At 37.8% G+C, this 17,834-nt stretch overlaps 1 protein-coding gene and 1 pseudogene across 3 annotated transcripts in view; one reads left to right on the top strand and one right to left on the bottom strand.

The window, feature by feature from the left end:
• LOC103745296 (dedicator of cytokinesis protein 7) overlaps nucleotides 1–17,151 on the top strand; it is a gene marked incomplete at its 5' end in the record, with an annotated part of 101,577 nt that extends 84,426 nt beyond the window's left edge. The window contains 7 exon segments of one of the 3 annotated variants that reach the window (XM_008847202.1): nucleotides 829–963; nucleotides 2,497–2,586; nucleotides 2,708–2,944; nucleotides 3,471–3,614; nucleotides 5,037–5,143; nucleotides 13,521–13,688; nucleotides 16,719–17,151. In XM_008847202.1, the coding sequence (XP_008845424.1) occupies nucleotides 829–963; nucleotides 2,497–2,586; nucleotides 2,708–2,944; nucleotides 3,471–3,614; nucleotides 5,037–5,143; nucleotides 13,521–13,688; nucleotides 16,719–16,761 (924 nt within the window). 3 annotated transcript variants of the gene reach the window in all.
• Nucleotides 7,977–10,004, bottom strand: LOC103745295 (annotated as a pseudogene).
• Nucleotides 17,152–17,834: the final 683 nt, after the last annotated feature.

Below are 17,834 nucleotides of genomic sequence, written 5' to 3'. Positions count from 1 at the left end.
GTGGTTTGTATACAAGAGCTGCCACAAAGCCCCTCTGAAATGGCTTTCTGTCTGAATTACAAATTATATGGAAAATTGCCAGATATTATCTTTATTTGTTAGATTTTTTTTCACTGTGCTTGTATGAGACTTAAGGTGAACTTACTGTACTTTGTACCTGTTGTCCATGTGTGCTTAGTGTATGCAGCGGGTACCTTCAGAAGTCTTTAAAATAACCAATTTATCTCAGGATTTTATTGTATCTTGCACGCATAAATTTTTTTCTTTCTAGTCCATTTTTACTCTTGCACATATAAATAATTTTCATCAACAGAGTGATACTTATAGTATTTTTAGTAAATATTCTGAGAGGTCTTGATATTGTACTGATTATGTCTTCTATGCCACATGCTGTCCTTGGCTCCTAACTTCTATGCCCTCATTTTAATGTGTGTGGAGACTGTGTAAAGGATAATGTTAAATTGAAAATAAGTTAACGCTATTTTTAAATTTAATTTTGATTTTACTTTTATATTAGGGCAATTAAGACAGTTCATGATACCTTAAGGAAAATAAGTTAATATATCCTAACTTAGCTAAGGAAAATGAACTAATATATCCTAACTGTATAGACTTTAAAAACAAAATCCATTTTGTTTCATTTGGTTAAAACCTTAATTTTTATAATCCTTGTTAGAAATAAGTTTAGAATTATTTCACCTCCATTTGAAAATAAACATAATTTTTTAATTAACTTTTGCAATGTTTTGAAATTTTTACCCTATTGCAATCTAAGCATAATATTTTTTTAAGTCTTTATATTAAAGTTTCTCATTTTCCTAAACCTAGGATGGTAAGCGGATGTTTGGCACCTATTTTCGTGTTGGTTTTTATGGAACCAAGTTCGGGGATTTGGATGAACAGGAGTTTGTTTACAAGGAGCCTGCAATAACCAAACTTGCAGAGATATCGCACAGATTGGAGGTGAATGCTGTGGTGGTTCATAAAATGTCATCTTAAATGTCTGTTTTCTGTAATGAATAAGCTTTCAAATCTAGTTCTAATCATTTAATAAGCCAGATAAACTATTTGTAGTATAGAGATTTTTAAATTTTTATTCATTTATTTTATTTTATGTGTATGAGTGTTTTGCCTGAATGTATGTCAGTACACCCATACATGCAGTACTCATGGAGGCCCAAACAGAGTATTGGATCCCCTGGAACTGGAGTTAAGGATGGTTGTGAGCAGCCATGTGGGTGCTGGGAACCAAACCCATGTTCTCTGGAAGAGCAGCCAGTGCTCTTAATCACTGAGCCATCTCTCTAGCCCCTGGAGTATGGTATAATACTCTTTCAAATCCTTCAAGTATTTTACAAAGATAAAATATTAATAGCTGTATTCTTGAGTTACTTAATTTTCACATGATTTCAAAGCTCCTTTATCCTTCAGAATTACTGTCATTTGTCCACACTTGTAGAAAAAGACAAGAAATTAAGTAGCAGCATATAATGGGCTTGGATGTATTGGGCTTGGAAGCAGAGTCCCAGGAAATATGTGACTCAGAGTATTCTGTGATTTAATTGTCCAAGTGAGACATCTTCAGAACTGAAATGCCTGAAGCCATACCTTGAAAACATTTCCTAGAATCTCCTCAAGATACTTCTCACCATAGATGATTAGTTTCATGTTTATTGGGTTAACTGGTCTTTTCTTTACAGTTGCTCTCATGGAACAGTGTGAGAAGCAGGCTCTGGGTTTGTTCTTATTCTTAGACGATGTTAATTCTTGAAGTTACATTCTTACAGGTGACTTTATGGGGCTATTTTCATAGTGCAAACTATGACTTTTTTTAAGAATTAAGCAAGTTTTTAGAAGTATTGAGACAGTGCTTCTCAACCATCATAAAATTTCCTTTGAGGGAGGTATGGGAATAACTCCTTGGGTGGCTAGTTTAAAGATGCACCACCATGCCTCACGTATTGTTTTCTTCTGAAGAGCTGCAACCATTGCCCAAGCTGCTGTGCTCAGTCATGTGAAAAGTCACCATTCTGTACTCAGCGTTGCTTTTTCAAGATCTAACTCTGTGCAAAACTTCAGCCAGCCAATTTTCTTCTGAAAATTCTGGAATATTACTTTAAATCATTCATTTTTTAAAAGATGCTTATTCTTGACTCACGGGCTGTAAGAAATCAGGCCGTATATCAAATTCTAAACTAAGATTATTGAGTTTGTTTTGTCCTTGCATTGTTTCCTTTTTGTTTCTCTTGAAAACCTTACGAAAACCTCAGCTTTTTTTGGAGAAAAGTATTTTCTTTTGCCTTACATTATTTAATTTGCATGGATGGAATGATATCACATATCTACTCAAATTATTAATATTTTGTTATAATTGGCATGGTTATGACAGAACTTGTTAAATTCCCCAATTTTGCTGCAGAGTCTCCCTCAGAGAACCTGCTCTATTTTACTTATCCTAGTAACTTAATGTAAAAGAGTTCCTCTTCTTTATTATAGGGATTTTATGGAGAAAGATTTGGAGAGGATGTGGTTGAAGTAATCAAGGACTCTAATCCTGTAGACAAGTGTAAATTAGATCCTAACAAGGTATGTTGGCTAGGTTGTAATGACATACAGTCATTTCTTTGAAGCCCTTTCTGCAGTTTTGCTTGTCAAATACTAAATGACAATTTACCAGTAAGGAAATAAAGAACTTTTCCTTTTCTAGGCATACATTCAGATTACCTATGTGGAGCCTTTCTTTGATACCTATGAGATGAAGGACAGAATCACATATTTTGACAAAAATTATAATCTTCGCCGTTTCATGTACTGTACACCCTTCACCTTAGATGGTCGTGCCCATGGGGAACTTCATGAACAGTTTAAACGAAAGACCATTCTGACTACTTCTCATGCTTTTCCTTATATTAAAACAAGGGTTAACGTCACTCAGAAAGAAGAGGTAAGTCCACAAACGAAGGAAACGAGTTTGTGAAACAGGTACATCCATGCATGAATTAACAGTACAGTTTTAGCAGAAGATATGTCCCATCCTCTTTATATATAACATCCTAGAATTTTACCCATTTTTGAGTCTTTTATTTTTGACTCTACTTTAAGTCCCTAATTCACTCTCAGTTTATGCTTTAAAAAGCATTTATTGACCATCTTCCCAGCTCCAAATACTTCTTTTTTTTGAAGCAGAGTCTCCCTGTAGCCCCAGCTGTCCTGGAACTCTCTATGTAGACCAGGCTGGCCTTGAACTCACAGAGATCCTCCTGCCTCTGCTTCCCAAGTGCTGGGACTACAGGCGTGCACCACCACACCCGGCTTAGATTTTTTATTTTTATAAATTTAAGAAACCCAGGTATGAAATTTTGTTACAAAAAACCTTATAATGGATCTCCATTTCTTCTGATTTTATTATTTAAAGCTCATCAAGTATTTTTCAATCAGTACATTGACTTAATCATTACTGTTTTGCTTAGATAATCTTAACACCAATTGAGGTTGCTATTGAAGACATGCAAAAAAAAACACAAGAATTGGCATTCGCAACACATCAGGATCCAGCAGACCCCAAAATGCTTCAGATGGTTCTCCAAGGATCTGTAGGTACAACTGTGAACCAGGTTAGTGCTTCTAGGTGGTAGTATGCAATTTGAGTAATACTTTGGACTTAGAATAATGTTTTTCTATTTTATAAAATGCTAAATCAAGTGAAAAGAATGTCTTGGATTGATTACAAGATATGGAGGTATAAATGAAGGCAAATTTAAAAACAGAAGTTTGATATCATTTCAGTGAAGATTTGCATACCTGCTTTCTCAACTGCCCAGTGTTTTTCTATGTTTTATTAGATGTTATAGTAGAGGAATTCAGTCACTTAAAATAGTTTTTCCTGAAAAAAGTTGTACATCATTCAAAAAGGAGTCATTTCCAGAGCTGTTAAATACATATGAACCTCTGCTTTCTTAGATTCTTGCAGATATTACCCTCTCCAGATCTTTACAGTGAGTTCTGAGGAATAAATAAGTAATGTGGAATCATACTGAAAAGTGTAATCACATTTGCATATAAGATACTACTGTTGCTGTGTTCTGCGTGTTACATGCCATTGTGATAGTCTCTTGTAGTTTGTTTGCTCAGATTGTCTTGCTTATGATTTTAGGCCTGGTCCCAGTATTAAAAAATATCCTAGGCATAAGAACATCCAGAAAAGCTTTAGTCGGGTTTTCTGTAATTTGTCTTAACTACATTTTGGATTAAAGGAGCAAACCAAAACATACTATACTAAAGCTGAAATAAAACTTTATGCCTCTAAAACATTTATGATTTTGAGTTTTTCCCTCCAAATGATTTGATGTACAAAAGATCATTTTCTTCAGTTTTCTGTGTCTGAAATACCTTGGGAATGCCTAGGGAAATTGTTTTAGCAAAATCAAATGTAATTAATCAGTGGATTTGATGTATTAGTTTGAATACTAATTCAAACTAATACATCAAACCAATGCTGTGCATCCCGAATAAATGAAGAAAGAAAATACAAGGCAAACTACATTAATGAACATGTTTATAGTCAGTCCTCCAGGTCCTGCTCATTTCTTTGAAGAATGAGCTAATAAGAAATGAGTCCAGGGGCTGGAGAGATGGCTCAGCGGTTAAGAGCACTGGCTGCTCTCACAGAGGACCCAGGTTCAATCCCCAGCACCCACATGGTGGCTAATTCCAGTTCCAGGGGGATCCAACACCCTGTTATGGCCTCCATGGGCATTGCATGCAGGTGGTACACCTATATACATGCAGGCAAAACACTCATACACATAAAATAAATAAATCAAAAAAAATTTTTTTGAGGAGTTTGATTGCAGAAGGCAAGAATGTGGATGTGAAATTAAGAAATTCTGAAAGTCTATCTCTGGAGAGTCCTAGTATAGGACTAGGCAGACATTAGACTTAAATGCAACCGTATCAGTGCCACAGTCATTTGGACAGATTCTATCTCTATCATTTTAGAAAAACAAAAATACTACCTTTTTTACTTTGTTTTTCAGGGGCCTCTGGAAGTTGCCCAGGTTTTCCTGTCTGAAATACCCAGTGATCCCAAGCTCTTCAGACATCATAACAAGCTGCGACTTTGCTTTAAGGATTTTACTAAAAGGTAATTGAGACATGTTGCATAAAGATCTTCAAATTAAGAATGTCCAATACTACAGTTTGATATAAAGGCTTTAAGGAACTATTGAAAAAAAATAATAATAATAATCCCAGCATGGTGGCACATGCCTTTAATCCCAGCGTTTGGGAAGCAGAGGCAGTCAGGTCTCTGTGAGTTCAAGGCCAGCATGGTCTATATAACCAGTTCCAGGGGCTAGCCAGGGCTACACAGTGAGACCCTGTCTCAAAAAACGAAAAAGAAAGAAAATAAAGAAAAGAGAAAATAGGGAATTGGTTCACATGAGAAATAATCTACATAGAATTTACTGTTCTTTTATTAAAGAATTGTATATACTATTCCAAATACTTGTACCTCTGATACTCTGAATTTTTTTTAACTTGAAATAATTAGAGTATTTAACTTGAAAGCTGCTATTTATTGTGAATTTTTAGTATGTAGTTTCCCTTCCCTCATGAAACTGGAAGCAAAAAGATGTTCACATGCTAACATTTGATGTATATCCTTATCCAGGTCACTGCAGCTTTATGATCCTGTTTTCTAACACATAAATGGAATCTCCTTCTTATAGAGAGGTTGTATAAATTGGGTGAAATAATACACAGGTGTGTCAGGGATCTCAAGACCACCCCGTTTCAGTAAATTATTAGGAAAACTCATGGGACTGAGCATATAATGCTGATGATTTATTATATAGAATGCTGTGATTTATTACACAGTTGTCAGCAATAGGGGCAAAGTGCATGTGGTATAGATCTCAGAGAGTGTGTGCAGACACACAAGGTGTATTGAATTCCTCCAACAATAAATTGTAACAGCAAATGTGGAACCTCATTAGAGAGGGCATACCAAAATTCTAGACTTCGGAAGGAAAGCAGATATTCAGCATAATATCTGCACAGTGAGCCCTTCCTAAATCTATATTCCCAAATGCCAAGGGTAAACTTCATAATCAAACCTCTTTTTTTTTTTTTTTTTTTTTTGAGACAGGGTCTCCCTGTAGCCCCAGCTGTCCTGGAACTCACTATGTAGACCAGGCTGACTTTGAATTCACAGAGATCCACCTGCCTCTCTCTGCCTCAGTGCTGGGAATAATCAAGCCTTTCTAAGGACAGCAGTTTTGATAGTCTTAATTTCTGTAGACACCACACACATACACATAACATTTCTAGGCAATATTTGGCACATAATAGATAATAAATTTTTGAAACCATGAGGAAAAGAGTCATTTATCAGGTTGCTACTTTTACTAACAATATAATCACAAGCGAGAATGATTAATTCAACTTGGCAATGTGAGAAAAGACTCCACACATTTGATGCAGACCATGATGAATTAATACTTCTTTTTAGGCATAAAAGGAGGAAAATAGGAAAAAATGTGAGCCAACTGTAGGCTCTTTCTAGGAATGGCCAGTAGTCCAATGAAGCTGAAACCATGAAAGCTATGAGGATGAGTAGTCTGAGAGACATCTGGGAAAGTACAATAGCGGTCAGACTCAAAGAGCCCTATAAACAAGGGATATACTCACTGGTAGAGCACTTCCATAGCATGTATTGGGTTCAATCCTCAGCATAACCCCCAAAAAAAAGTTTCTGAAAGAGCCTCTGAACCATTAAGTAAATGGCTGATTATCACGTAACGAAGCAGCGTCAGAACTAGAGTCAGAGAACTAGTCTTTTACTTCCTAACATGGTTTTATAAAATCATTTATTGAATAGGTTTATTAAGATATAAATCATTTTATTTTGCGTTAGCTTTGGTCTGTAGTCAAGATGGATACTTGCTTAAGTAGTTTGAGATGATGCACTTCTGCTTTCATCACATTAGCTCTCATAAATTGGCCTCCATTTCTTCTACCGGAACTTGCTAACCATCCAGAATAATTTCAAAAAGCTTCATCAGAGATCTAGGGGACATAGCTCAGCTGGTAGAGTGCCAGCCTAGCATGCATGAAACCCTACTAGATTTGATCCCCAGTAACTGCATAAATCTGGGCATTAGTTCATACACATCTGTAATCTCAGCACCTGGGAGGTGGACACAGGAGAGCCAAAAGTTCAAGGTCTTCTTTGGCTACACAACAAGTTCAAGGTCAGCATCAGACCCAGTCTCAAAGACAGAAACAAACTTCATCAGTTTTCTGGAATTCTATGATTTTTAAATTCGTTTTTTTACAAGATACATTGCTAGGAAGTTTGATAAATACATAAACTATATAATGATCAAATCAGGGATAAGTACATCTATCTCCTCGAGTAGTCATCAGTTCTTAATGGTGAAGATGTTCAAAATCCTTTCTTCTTGTTTTTTTGGAGTATAGCATATAATATCTGTAGTTACCCTACCTTGTAATAATAGCCTTCCTCCTTTGCTCAGTTTCTCTCTGTTCATCCTCCCCACACGTCTCTCCAGCCTCTGATAATCACCATTCTACTCCCAACTTGTATGAGATTCACATTTGTAGATTCTACATAGACGATGTACTGTCTTCCTGTATTGGGTTTCTTTCACTTTGCATAATAGTCTTTGGTTTCATCCTTATTGTTAAAATGCTTCTTTTTAAGCTAAATGGTATTATTCCATTGTGTGTATGTACCACATTTGTATGTTTGTATGCCTATACATGGGAAAGACCAGAGGTTGACATTGGGTGTCTTCTGTTATTTTCTACCATAGTTTTGACAGAGTCTCACTGAACTGACTAGACTGGCTGGCCACTGAACCCCATGGTCCCCATCTCCTCCTGCCATTTCACTCACCTCCCACGGAGATTATATGTATACATCACTGGCCTTTTTTTTTTTTTTCATGGCTTGTGCATCCAGTATCAGGAATGTACAAATGTCTTTATTCAAAAATACAGAATAAATTATCTGTAGGCATGGACAATGACAGCAGTAAACCATTATATATATTGTCAACTGAAACCAGTAACTGATGGTTATAGTGATTTTCTTAAACATCAGCCATCAGGCAGCCTTTCTTCAGTCACTTTCTTCAACTGACTTCTCTGAAGTTATTGGTGAGGAGCCCTGCCTTGAGTTCACTGATAAGGGAAAAGCACTATTCTAGGAATTAGAACATTCCACCTCCCATACCACCTCCCATTCCACCCATGGCACCCATTCCAGGGTCCTTCTCTTCTTTAGGAATTTCTGTGATGACAGCTTCTGCTGTAGTTAACAGAGAGGCCACCCCAGCAGCATCCAGTAAAGCAGTCCTTAGAGCCTTTGTTGAATCAATGATTCCCTTTTCTACCATATTCACAAAATCTCCAAGCATAGCATCATAACCAACTTCTGAGGAACTTTGCATAATTTTCTCAACTATCAAAGAGCTTTCAACACCTGCATTCTTAGCAAAAGTCATTGCAGGAATTTTCAGTGCTCTTTTAATAATTTCTATCTGATCTTCATTGGCAGGCTTTATTAAGTCCAAGGCTGGGATGCAACGAAGCAGAGCACAACCCCCTCCTAGAACAATGCCTTCTTCAACAGCTGCTCTGGTAGCATTGAGGGCATCTGTCACTCTGTCTTTCTTCTCATTCACTTCAACATCACTTGTCCCTCCAGCCTTCAGGACAGCTACTCCATCTGGTAGCTCTGTCAGTCATTCATTCAGTTTTTCCTTTTCATATTCACTACTTGTGATCTCTAACTGCTCAGTGATTTCTTGAATACGTTTTTCAATTTGAGCTTTGTCACCTTTTCCTTTCAAAAGCATGGCATCATCTTTGGTGACAATGACCTCTCCAACTTTTCCTAAGTCATGAGCTTGAACATCTTCAGGGTTTAGATTCAATCCCTCTTCTCCAAGTACTGCACCACCAGTAGCAATAGCCATATCTTTTAGCTGGTTCTTCCTATTGTCCCCAAACCCTGGAGCTTTGACTGCTACCACCTGAAGGCCAACATTTAGCCTGTTACAAAACCAGTGTACTTAGAGCTTCTCCATCAACATCTTCAGCAATTATGACAAATGGCTTCTGGCGAGCATTGGCAATTTCAAGAGCAGGAACACTAGACTGGACACTAGAAATTTCACTCAGCAAAACATAGGCATCTTGGAACTCACATTTTTGACCTTTTGATGTGTTAATAAAATATGGGGAAATGTATCCTCAATCAAACTTCATGCCTTCACTAATTTCTAATTCATCATTCAGTGTTTTCCCATCCTTTACTGTGATGACACCCTTTCTTCCAACCTTTTTCATTGCATCAGAAATGATGTTTCCAATATCTTTGTCTCCATTTGCAGAAATTGTAGCAACCTGAGCAATTTCTTCAGGAGTTATAACAGGTTTAGACTGCAATTACAGCATCAACAGCCAACATCACACCTCTCCTGATTTCCACTGGATTAGCACCTTTGCTGATCTTTTCAAAGCCCTCCTTGGCCATAGATCGTGCCAGAACAGTAGCAGTGGTGGTGCCATACCCAGTGTCTTCATTGGTGTTACTGTAGGCAACATCTTGAACAAGTTTAGCTCCAATATTTTTATATTTATCTTTTAAGTCAATTGACTTTGCAATAGTCACACCATCTTTTGTTACTTTGGGACTTCCCCACCTCTGTTCAATAATAGCCGTTCTTCCCTTTGGCCCCATTGTAACTGCTACTGCATCAGCTAAAAGGTCTACACCTTGAAGCATTAAGGCTCCGGCATCTGCACCAAATTTGACGTCGTTGGCATAAGCCCAAGTGAGAGGAACCAGGGCCCAGGACACTGGTCTCATCTGGAGAAGGAGTGTGGGTAGTCGAAGCATTTCTGTCAACCTGGGCCATACAAGGCCCTGCAGCTTCACTATCAACACCTAGGGCCAAGTTAACAAGGCTGCCCCCACGCCTCACCTATAGCACTAGCAGAAAGCGCCTGAAACCACTTCCCTGTGGCCATGCACCTCGGCCATTGAGAACGTGTTAATATTTCACCGCCAAAATGGCCTTGAGAGCAAACCCACTCCGAAAAGGGTCTCAATAAATAAATAAATAAATAAATAAATAAATAAATAAATAAATAAATAAATAAAATAATGCTAGCGGAAGAGAGGCTGGTCCCAAATCCGAGCGCCCAGGGAAGTGCACGTTCTCCTGACAGTACAGAAACCTGTTCTGCAGTGTCTCCACGTATCCACCACAGGCTACAGTAGCAGAGTAGTTGGGGAGACCGCAATGCGGACACTGTGGCTTAGTCCACCTGCGCGGCCTCACAGGTCTTCCCTACATGCCCCAAGCAAGGTCAAAGTGGAGGCGCCGCGCAAGGGGCGGAAAGCAGGCACCTGACCCCCGTCGGCGAGCCCTGCAGTTATCACTGGCTATTTTTACATGAATGCTGAGTAATGGAGTCAGATCTTTATGTTTGAATAACAGCAAGCTATACTAAAGATTGAGCTATCTCCTCATCTCCACTGTACCATGGGTTTTTTTCTTTTTTAAAAAAATAATGTTCTTTGATGGTTTCTCATATATATACATATACATATATATATACATATATATATATATAGTGATGCATTCTGATTAGTGTCATGCTCTACCCTTTCTCATCTCTCTCCCACCCCTGCCAGCCCCATTCATCAGTTGATAGATGTTTAATTTGTTCCCATTTCTTGGCTATTGTGAATCATACTGCAGTGAACCAGGGCATGCAGATTTCTCTTTGACATGACAGGCCAGGCTGATTTCATTTCTTGTGGTATGTACCTGGTTGTGGGGTTGCTGGGTCTTTTGTTCGTTCTTTCTTCTCCTTCTTCCTCCTCTTCTTTTTTGTTTGAGGAACTATGATACTATTTTCTATAATGGGTACACTAACCAACAACGTGCAAGGGCCCCCATTTTTGCACATTCTCACCAGCATTTATTATCTAATGTCTTTTTTATAATAGCCAGTCTAACTGGAGTGAGGTAGTTTTGATTTGCATTTTTTGTAATGATTAGTACTGTTGAACATTTTTGTGTATTATCCATTTGCTTATCTTTTGAGAGAAATATCTGGCTATTGTCTACTTTGAAATTTTTGCAGAGTTCTTTACATACCCTGGGTATTAACCCCATATCAGATATGTACTTTGCATATATTTTTTTGCCCATTCTTTAGGCTATTCTTTCATGCTGTTGTTTCCTAACCTGTGGTACTTATGGAATTGACTGATTTCTAGCATTAATTTTGTATTTGGGAGGTTTCAAACAACAAAATAAATCCTGTTATCTTTGGGATGCAGGTGATCATGGAACAGGTGATCATGGAGCTTCATTAGGTCAGAGACATTTGGACATAGATACTTGGGTTCCTTTCTGCTTGCTGTTTTAGAGTATTTTATATATTTTATAACAACTGCCATTTTAAACAAATATCTTTTTGTATATACTTACCTCTTTTTATTTTTTGTTGCTCAGGATAAAACACAGGATCTCACACATACAAGGCTACATCCCTGCCTATGCATACTTCAGAGTAATAAACTCCTATAGTCAACAGGTCTCCTGAATATTATTGTTGGTAGAGTTTTCTCCTGTAAAATTACAAAAAAGGCCAAATGCTTCATAATATAAACCTTACAAAGTTACATAGCTGGTGTGGTAGTACACACTTGTCATCTCACTTGGAGACTGAGACAGAATGGCTGTGAGTTTGAGATCAGCCTGAGATGCACAGTAAGATCTAGCCCACCTGCCCTTCAGAATGAAACCTGTCTCAGAGAAAGAAAAAGCAAGGATGGAAGAGAAGGGGGGGGTTAATATTCCATTTTTATTTTTCTGTTAATCGTATGTCTTTATGCCAATATACATTTTTATCATTGATCATAGTGTGCATATAATCTTAAATTCCTATTCTTTAGTTATGCCATTATTCTATTACATTATTTTATCAAATTAATTTACTTTTCTGTCTTCTATTTTTTTTCAAGTTTGAATTTGAATATGGTATAGTTTATATCATAGTCTTTCTTACTAAAATTTCCACCATGAAATTACTGAGCCAAAGTACATGAACATGTACTTTAATCCCCGTCCTCAGGAGACAGAGGCAGGCAGATCTCTGTGAGATCAAGGCCAGCCTGATCCACATAGTGACTTCCAGGTACTGGGACTAGGGAAACCCTGTCCCCTCCTCCCCAAAAAAAAAGTTCATGCACATTTTTACTGACTCTTAATATAGTGTACATCCTCAGCTATCTCTCAGTATTAATAATGCCAAGAATGCAAGTATGCTAGTCTCAGTACCCTTTGCTTTATTATGTAACCTATAAAAATGTCTTCAGTTGATCAATTTTAATACTTCAGTATGTTTTTAATTTTCCATGTGCTTGTTTTAATTTGGGGTTTGTCTTTTAAAACTTGATTTCATCATCAGTAGTAGCACTCTTGCCTCGTTTGTTGCCCTAGCACTGTGAAAGCCTGGCAACCGGCACATACGTCCCAGCTCTTAGGAAGCTAAGGCAGAAGAATCACAAGTTCCAAGGCAGCCTAGGCTACACAAGACTCTATCTCAAAACCAACCGATTAATTTAATAAAAATAAAATGTATTATTTCCCACTTAATGAATACCGTTTATCAGATTTAAAGAAACATATTTAAAGAAACATAATCTGTCCCCTGCCTGTTAGTCAACTTTTCATTGCTGTGACAAAATACATGAGAAAAAGAACTTAAAGAAGGAAAGATTTGGGGCTGGAGAGATGGCTCAGCCATTAAGAGTACTAGCTGCTCTTGCGGAGGACCCGGGTTCAGCACCCACATGGAGGCTAACAACCATCCATAATTAGTTCCAGAGCATTTGATGTCCTCTTCTGGCCTCTACAGGCATTGAATGGTATGGGTGCACTTACATACATGCAGGCATAGCACTCATACACATTAAATAAATAATTTTTTTAAATAGGATTTTATTTTGGCTCGGGTTCAGAGGATTCAGTCCATGGTCACTTGGTTTCACTGCCAGTGTGTGGTAAAGCAAAATGTCATGGGTATAGAGAGTGTGGTGCAGCAAAATAGCTTACCTCATAGCAATCAGGAAGCAGAGAGAGGGGGAACAGATTATGATAAGATAAACCTTCAGAAGCATACCCCCAGTGACCAGCTTCCTCCTGCCAGGCCACCCTCCTAGTAACCATTGATGACGTTAGCACCTTGACAGTCAAGTCACCTCTCAACACCAGCTGAGGACAAAGCCTTCAAAACATGAAGCCTGTGGGGCCATATTATATCCAAACTACAGCACTACCTTTAACCTAAAACAAAAGAGGTTTATTTAACATTCAGCAGAAACAGTGAATGTTCTCACCATGGAAAGAGATTGATTAAATCTACAAATTGCCAGAAAAAAATTCTAGACATGTTTTCCCCCTCTCTAGGTGTGAAGATGCCTTAAGAAAAAATAAGAGTTTAATTGGACCAGATCAAAAGGAGTATCAAAGAGAACTGGAGAGAAACTATCATCGCCTTAAAGAAGCTCTACAGCCACTGATAAACAGAAAGATCCCTCAGTTATACAAGGCAGTATTACCTGTCACTTGCCACAGGTATGCTTAGTTTTTCCTCTTATTTTAGAGCTTTTTAGAAAAAGTATGAATTATTTTGATAGTGAATTAAGATAACTTTTTATTATATGGTTTCAGATGTTGTGCCCCCTGAAACCTGACAAGTTCAAGAAGCCTTTGTTCTAAAAGATAAAAGTCAACATTTCCTATAGTTTGAAAATCGTATAATTGTTGAATGCATACTAATTGGGACAGCACTCGTAGGCTCATAGGTCTGACCTCGTAAGCCTATTTTTTTTAAAGTCCTGTTGTTTTTGTGGGAGAATTCACTAAGAATGGGTTGTAAGCAAGGCATGAACAGAAGACAGTGGACCTATCCTACACATAGCTTAAAGCAAGTAACCTCACTGACAATTATCAAAAAGGATTCAGTTTTCTCTACTTTGTAAGTTTTGACAAGTTAGAAATGGGAACTTGGGAGTTGTCTACAACTGAATCCTAGTTCCACTTGAGCAGCAGTTTACACATTTTTAGATTTCTCTTCTATGTAATAACAGTTACTTTTAAGAGGCTGTGGTCTGGGTGGTATTGTAGATATAAAGGGGCTATCATAGTGCATGGTATTTTACTTTATAGCACCTTAATTCTAGAGAGAGCACAAAAACTGCTACAGTCTACCCTTTTTTCACATTTTGAGATCAAATTTATACCCAACTATTGGATTATTCTGGCACTGATATTTTACTACTCTGTTCTTTGAAATAATAAATTAGTAAGCCAGTGAGGTTGTATTTGATAAATTAACATTTAAGAAACCATTAAAGTTTGAATGCAGATACAGATGTCATGCTAAAAAAGCTGGCTGTTTTGTCACCCAGAAACATAGCCCTTGTTCCTCTGTCATCTGTTTTTCAATTTCTAGATGTGTGAAAAAATTGATACATTCAAAGTGTCCACCCTGCACACCTGTCAGCACTGGGGAGGCTGAGGCAGGTTGCAAGGAGAGTCAGGGCTGCTTACTTGGGGATGTACTGCCTTTAAACAGTCTCCCAAGAGCCGTCTTTATGTCACATTCCCCAAAGAGCAGACAAATCATCTGAATTTCCTCCACCAGCTACAGGAACTGAGGGAGCCCAGAGAACTTCTTAAATCTTTCTATGGCAAAATATATGCTTCCACCATCCTGCACTGATGTGAGATACCTCCAGGGAAGGCTCCTCTGAGTTCCCAATGGACAAACCATCACTTCTTTTGGTTGTTCCTTTAGTCTTTCTGAAATCTCTTACTGCTGGCTGTCTACACGCTTCTCCACCAGTCATACCCAGCAGGTTCCAGAGGATGGTGAAGCCATAGACTCCCCAAGTCATGCAGTTGGCAAACTCTAGTCCCAGTTCCTTCTGCTGTCTCCAGCTCCTTTACCATGGAAAGGCAGTGCTTCCTATATGAAGGAAATTTTCCTTACACTATATCCTGAGTTTTGCCTTTCTCTGTCATCTCTTTTATGGACAGTCCTCTAAGCTTCAAGTCTTAGTATTTTGCTTCTAAGTTTTAGGAATTTAGAAGCACTTTTTTGATTTTGTGGGAGAGGTTTGCTGGGAGTAGGAGTGGAGTATTTTTAAGCCAGGTTGACCTTCAGCTCACCATTTTCCTGCATCTGCCTCCAGAGAGAGCTGGGATTATAGGCATGCAATATGTCTAGATCTAGAAAACCTTTAAAAAAAAAAAAAAAGAAAGAAAACTGTATTTTCTTTTTGAGACAGGGTTGCCTATAGCCCAGGCTGGCCTTGAACTTGATACGTAGTGGGAGATGGCCTGTAACTTCTAATCCTCCTGCCTTCACCTCCCAAGTGCTGCAATTTGAAGGGTGTGCCACCCCACCTAGATTTTTGTGATGCTAAGGACTGAACTCAGGGTTTTGGTGCCTACATCCCATCCCTATCCCCGCCTCTCCCCAAAAGAAAACCTTTTCTGGATGAATAGTCATCTGCTTTCAAAACTCCTTTCAACACTGAAAATCATTTTCATCTGCCTCCATCTTTCCTGTGGTTGTCTCATGGTTTAAAGTTGTTTCATGAACAAAATCCTTGTCTTCAGAATTTAGAAGATAAAATTCTTTAAAAGATATATTTTATGGTATGCGTATTTTGCCCGCATGTATGTAAGTGCACCCATGTCATGCAATGTCTGAGGAGGCAATGGATCCCCTGGAGCTGGAGTTACTAACAGTTGTTAGCCACCATTTGAGTGCTGGGAACCAAGCCTGGGTTCTCCGCAAGAGCAGTCAGTGCTCTTAACCACTTAGCCATCTCTCCAGCTCCCCACATCTTAGAATGTTTCAAATTTTGATTTATAAAGTGGAATGTTATTTCGTGGTTAGCCTTAAAGGTCTTACAATAGGGTTTCTCAAAATGTGATCTGAAACCTGGGCTTTATCCATCCTCTCCCTCATGAGTAGTGGAGTTTGCCAGAGACTGGATGAGATATGATATGATGAATAATTGGATATAAAAGCAGATATATGAGAATTCAGATCTGCTAATAAGCTAGATATTAAATATGTGTGCTACTCCTCTAAAGTTTCTTGCATATTATTTTTAAATGCTACTTATAGTAACATAATTGGTGACTATGTAAAACAAAATTTTTCCATCTTGATTTCTAATATGGTAAATACTAAGAAGGGATTTTGTGGCCATCAATAATTTTGTTCAAGAGTGCAAAATGGATCTGAGTCCGTTTGATTGCTAGGATTTTTTTGGTCATTTAGAGACAGGGTATCCCCGTAGCCCCAGCTGACCTTGAACTCAGATTCACCTGTCTCTGCCTCCCAAGTGGTGGGATCATCAAAGGTGTGCACCACCACACCCAGCCAAAAATAAACATCTCAAAGGTATATGCAAAAAAAAAAAATTGTGTATTGCCTCTAATCCCAGCGTTCTGGAAGCAGAGCCAGGCAGATCTGTGTATTCAAGGCCAGCCTGCTCTATATAGTAAATGCCAGGCCAGCCAGAACTTCATAGTAACACCCTGGCTTCAAAGTTGTTCTAACTGTATCCTCTTTTTTTTTTCCAGAGATTCCTTCAGTCGAATGAGCCTTCGCAAAATGGATCTCTAAAATAAATGCACTTGTTTTATTCATTAGAAAAGAGCCATGTATTCAACAGAGTGTGAAAACAAGATCTATTGAAAGAGAGAACTTGGATATAATTCTGGAAATGATAGCATTAATTATTCAAGAATGCCAAAATATCAGATATAGGACTGTTTAAATGTTTGAGGATCATGGCTATGGTTTCTAACAGTCTGGTAATGTGTTGTCATTTTTTAAATATTTTAATGATTCAAAGGTACATACACATTGACCATTATTTATACCATAGTTAATGTTAAATTTAAGTTCATATTTTTTAATTTATATTACCATTTATAGATTCATTTTTAGAACCATTTTAAATGTAGTAATGCTTATTTTAAAGGTACTATTAAATATGTGAATGTTTACACTTATTTTAATGAGTGTTTAAAATTGTTTTCTGTATTGAAAGCGAGTATGAGTTGTTCAAGAACTAGTTCCAGGGCTTGAGTGATGCTCAGTGGTTAAGAAGACCTGGGTTTGGTTCTCAGCACCCACATGGCAGCTAACCACCATCCACAACTCCCATTCCAAGAGATTCTACACCCTCTTCTGGACCCCTCGGACATTGCATGCACATGGTGCACTTACATGTGGGCAACACTCATACACATAAAAAATTTTAAATTTTTAAAAATAAAAGAGCTAACTGGTTCTTATTTCTAAACTTTAAACTCCTTCCTTTTTCTGCTCTCCTAAATCTAACAATCACCATGGTCTTTAGCCATGCACAAACAGTAGTCTTATGTGTTGGGTGCTCCACTGCCCTCTGTCAGCCTACGGGCAGAAAAGCATGGCTCACAGAAGGATGTTCCTTCAAGAGGAAGCAGCACTGAAAGTACCCTGAATCTACAATGAGTGAGAAACCATCCCAATAAACACATTTTGGATATAAAATTTTTTTTTTTAAATAAAAGAGCTAGTTCCAAACTAGCAAAGTGAAAATCAAAACTGATGGTCATTTTATAAGCCCAGAGTCCCAAATTAAATGCATTAATGGTGGCAGATACTACCCTTCACCAAAAAAAAAAAAAAAAAAAAAATTTTTAAAAATT

This window comes from Nannospalax galili, unplaced genomic scaffold (genome assembly GCF_000622305.1).
Source record: "Nannospalax galili isolate Female #2095 unplaced genomic scaffold, S.galili_v1.0 scaffold3423, whole genome shotgun sequence".
NCBI classification, from domain to species: domain Eukaryota; kingdom Metazoa; phylum Chordata; class Mammalia; order Rodentia; family Spalacidae; genus Nannospalax; species Nannospalax galili.
The sequence above is the reverse complement of the archived record's forward strand: the minus strand, read 5'-3'. Positions and strand labels throughout refer to the sequence as shown.